We start from the raw sequence: 4,635 nt of genomic DNA, 5'->3' as shown, positions 1-4,635 counted from the left end.
ATAGATTTTGGTGTTGTTTTTGATTTAGTTAATCATAAGACACTTACTGTATCTATAAACTTCGGAATCTTGGAGAGGGTGGATATGTTTTAGGATTACTTCAAGTGAGTAGGTTCTCATGCTGCACTCCTTGAGCCGACTGACGGGTACCTACTTCCGCGACAAACTGGCACCTACTTCAGTGACACCTGGATTGCACCTGGCTCTTGGGCCATGGTTCTCATGCCATTCTCTTTAGCAACACATCAAGCCAGCAGAACAGGCACCAATTTCCGTGACACACCTGATTTTCATATATTCGAAGATATAAAGTCTAAAATCGAATGCATGTGCACTATTGATCTGTTAGCCACTATGTAAATTTCCTGGCCACTGATTGGTCAGCAATTCATATAAATACCACTGTAGTTTGTTAATAAAGTATCACTTTAAGATCATACTTCTCATCTTAATCATCCTGCTAAAGTGGTAACCCTTCCACACCAACACCCAGCAAAAATGCACGAGATGTCTGACGAAGACACATTGCCCTCCCCTTCCGCTGCTCCTTCCGACACTATCACCCAGGTCAAGCTTCCGACTTTCACGCTGACTAGTGCCTACACTTGGTTCCATCAGGCTTAAGTCACACTTCAAATCAAGGGCATGCAGTCCTTGTTGTCTAAGGCATATCACATCCTCGCCACCCTGCCAGACCACCTCTTTCCCAAGCTGACGGAGTGGCTGGACACCAAGGGCACTGATGTCGTGCAGTATGAAGACCTGAAGTAGGTCCTATTGGACAGATTCACGCCATGCATGTACAACAGATCTTCGATGCAGCACAGCAGACGGCTCTCCCAGATCCATTGACATCTTCAAGGCACTCTGTCTGCAGCACCTGCCAATGTCAATATAGGCAGCACTTACCAACATTGAAGATGCATCCGATGATGCTCTTGCATCCTAGCAGACAATTTGAAGATGCCCACGCTGCTGCAAACTGCTGCCATGCCCATGCCTTCTCCACTTTTCAAGAAACATCCAACCCTTCAGCGACAGATGACCTTCTTAACGCCACAAAGGCCACCATGGCCATCAAAGCCTTGCAAACTTCCAGGACAAACACTAGCTGCCCATTCCGCCTCCAGAAACCCAAGGGCGCCGACCACATGCAGCAGCAATTGCTGCTGTTTCAGCTTTGCCTATACCACAGAACATTCAACCCTGCTGCCAAGAACTGCCTCCCAGGATGCCCATGGCCAAAAAATGCATGAAACAGCTACAGCAAATCACAGTAGCCATAGCAGGTGCGTATCCTTCAAGCAGGGGGCATACTAATGTATATGAGTCTAACTGTAATCCTGACATATCCAATCGTACATGCCCTATCAGCACCTCTGTCTTTTATATCCTTGATTCTGCCACAGGTACTCACTATTTGGTAGACATAGGGGCTTGTCGTTCCCTTCTGCCTGTATCCAGTCAACCAACCAAATGCCCACAGCCATCCCATGTCCAACTCACATCTGCCAATGGCTCTCCCATCTTTATCTTCAGTCAGAAGCATCTTGCCCTTAGCCTAGGTGACAGAAAGTACCACTGGCTGTTTGTTGTCACAGATGTCTCAATACCTCTCATTGGGGCATACTTCTTGGCACACCACCAACTGCTAGTGGACATTGCCAACAGGCACCTTGTTGATGCCACTGATCTGTCCACGATGCCCATTGCTGCAGCCCCCGCAGAACTTGCCCTCCACGTCACCGATTCCAAAGACGATTTTGCATACCGGCTTGACACATACCCAGATGTTTTTGAATCTGAACTATGACAATCTCATCAAATCCCCGCCAAGCACGGTATTTTCCACCACATTAAAACCTCAGGCCCTCCCGTACACTCCTGTTTCCAACGCATACTGCCCGAAAAGCTCTCTGCTGCATAAAAAACCTTCGCATAGATGGAGAAGCTGGGTTTGTGTCAAAAGGCATCCACTCCTTGGGCATTTCCCCTTCACTTAGTAACAACATAGGACGGCACCCTGCACCTATGCGGTGACTACAGAAAGCTGAATGTGATCACTGAGACTGACTGCTACCCCCTCTCTAATATCACTGATGTGACCACCTTCCTACATGGCGCAAAAATCTTCTCAAAGCTGGACCTTCTCAAAGGTTACTTCCAGGTCCCCATGAATCTCGAAGACATCCCAAAGAACGCCACCACAATGCCCTTTGGCACCTTCACCTTCAATTACTTCTGCTTTGGCCTCCGCAATGCAGGAGCTACTTTTCAGCGATTGGTGGACAGCATCCTGGGAGACCTTCCCTCCTGCGTCTGTTACATCGACGACGTTTTAATTTTCTCTGCTTCAAAGGAAGAACACCTCCATCACCTCCACATCATCCTCCAACGCCTGTAAGAAAACAGCCTCATCATCTGATACGACAAATGCTCCTTTGTCACCAAGAAGGTAGAATTCTTGCGGCACCTCATAACACCTGAGGGTGTCCAGCCCCTGCCAGAGAAGGTTGCCGCCATCAGAAAGTTCCCCACCCCTACCACTGTCAAAGGTCTACAAGAATTCCTCAGAATGGTGAACTATTATTATCGCTTTTTGCCCGATATCGCTTTGACCTTGGCCCCACTCTACAAAGTCCCCAAGGGCAAGCCCAAGGCCCTCGCCTGGGGATCCCTGCAGAAAGCCGCCTTCACCTCCACCAAAAACACCCTCGCCAAGGCCACCACCCTCTCTTTCCTTGCACCAGGTCATTCTCTACTGCTGTCCACAGATGCCAGCAATGTAACCATAGGAGCTGTTTTGGAGCAGATCACCCATTTTTTAGCAGGAAACTCAACAAGACAGAGACAAAGTACTCTACACTTGACCGCAAGCTCCTGGCGGCATACCTCGCCGTCAAACACTTCTGACATGCTTTGGAGGCCATGCCTTTCACCCTTCAAACTGACCGTCTGCCACTAGTGCATTCTATAAACCGACAGTCCGATGCCATCTCCAAATTCAACTGCACCCTTCACCATGTTCCTGGGAAACACAACCCCATCGCTGACACCCTCTCCAGAAGCTTCATCAATGCAGTACACCTCAGCCTCAATTACAAGCAGCTGGTGGCCAAGCAACAGTGGGACCCAGAGCTCAACGCCTGCAAGACCTCCTTAACGTCTCTGCAATGGCACAACATCCCCCTCAACAACAACAGCCCTACCTCTCTATCCTCTGTGATATCAGCACCGGCCGCCCACACCCATGGATCTCTCAGGCACTCAGACGTCACGTCTTCAACATCGTCCACGGTCTGTCACACCCTTCAGGATGATCCACAGCCACCCTCCTGATGAAGTGCTTCATCTGACACAGCATATCGAAGGATACAAAGTCATGGGCCTGTGAATGTTCTTCCTGCCAGCTCTCCAAAATCCAGCATCACACAAATTCAGGTGTGGGCTCCTTTCATCAATCGCAACACTGTTTCACCCATGTCCACATCGGCATTGTAGGACCCCTCCCACGCTCCGAAGGACATCGTTACCTACTCACAATGGTCGACTGATCGATGAGATGACCTGAAGCTGCCCCTATGACTGAGGCATCAGCAGCAGCATGTGCCAGTGGTTTCCTCTCATCATGGGTGTCTGGATTCAGCATACTCAATCACATCACCTCCGACAGAGGCACTACCTTCACGTTGCAGCTCTGGATGTCCCTAAACCACCTCCTCGGCACCCAATTGCATCACACAACTGCCTACCATCCCATATCCAATGGTATGGTCGAGAGGCTCCATCACACCTTGAAAGCAGCCCTGATGTCTCGCTGCAGCTCCTCGACCTGGTACTCGCAGCTTCCATGGGTACTCCTTGGCCTTCAGACCACACCTAAAGAGGGCCTTGACCTGTCAGCAGCCAAGATGGTGTATGGTGGTCCGCTTGTGATACCTGGTGAATTCTTCCCCAACAATAACACCTCACTCATCATCATCAGACTCCGGACTATAGTCAGAAAATTCGCCCCTGACTGCCCATCCTATAAGCCAAATGACAAGACCTTTATCCCCAAGGATCTACTACTACAACACGTTTCATCAGAACCAATGCCGTTCGACTGCCTTTAACTCAGCCTTACATGGGTCCCTACCGGGTCGTTGACCGCAGGCAGAAAGCCTTCCTCGTCGACATCTGTGGCACGACAGATTGGGTTGTCATTGACCGCCTGAAACAAGCGTACTTACCTGGTGACATTACTCCTCCAGTCCAATTTTCAAGGGCGGGAGGCCCTCTGCAACGTCCTAGTCAACTTTCAGGGGCGCTTGGTATTGTGCCACGTGAGTAGGTTCTCACGCTGCACTCCTTGAACCGACAAACTGGCACCTACTTCTGTGACAGACTGGTACCTACTTTGGCGACACATGGATCGCATCTGGCTCTCAGACTGTGGTTCTCCATCCAGCAAGACAGGCGCCAATTTCCGTGACGCACCCGATTTTCATTTTTCAGAAGATATAAAGTCTAAAATCGAATGCATGTGCATTATTGATCTGTTAGTCACTATGTAAATTTCCTGGTCACTGATTGGTCAGCAATTCATATAAATACCACTGTAGTTTGTTAATAAAGTATCACTTTAAGATCATG

At 49.2% G+C, this 4,635-nt stretch overlaps 1 protein-coding gene across 1 annotated transcript; it reads left to right on the top strand.

Annotated features, from left to right (window-relative positions):
- Nucleotides 1-3,581: 3,581 nt before the first annotated feature.
- LOC136849531 (uncharacterized) lies at nucleotides 3,582-4,115 on the top strand. The gene has a single exon (XM_067122873.1). It carries the CDS (start codon nucleotides 3,582-3,584, stop codon nucleotides 4,113-4,115), a length of 534 nt encoding a protein of 177 aa, XP_066978974.1.
- The last annotated feature ends 520 nt before the right edge of the window (nucleotides 4,116-4,635 follow it).

Source organism: Macrobrachium rosenbergii, chromosome 21 (genome assembly GCF_040412425.1).
Source record: "Macrobrachium rosenbergii isolate ZJJX-2024 chromosome 21, ASM4041242v1, whole genome shotgun sequence".
In the NCBI taxonomy this organism is placed as follows: domain Eukaryota; kingdom Metazoa; phylum Arthropoda; class Malacostraca; order Decapoda; family Palaemonidae; genus Macrobrachium; species Macrobrachium rosenbergii.
Note: the sequence above shows the minus strand (reverse complement) of the source record. Positions and strands in the feature narration are given on the sequence as shown.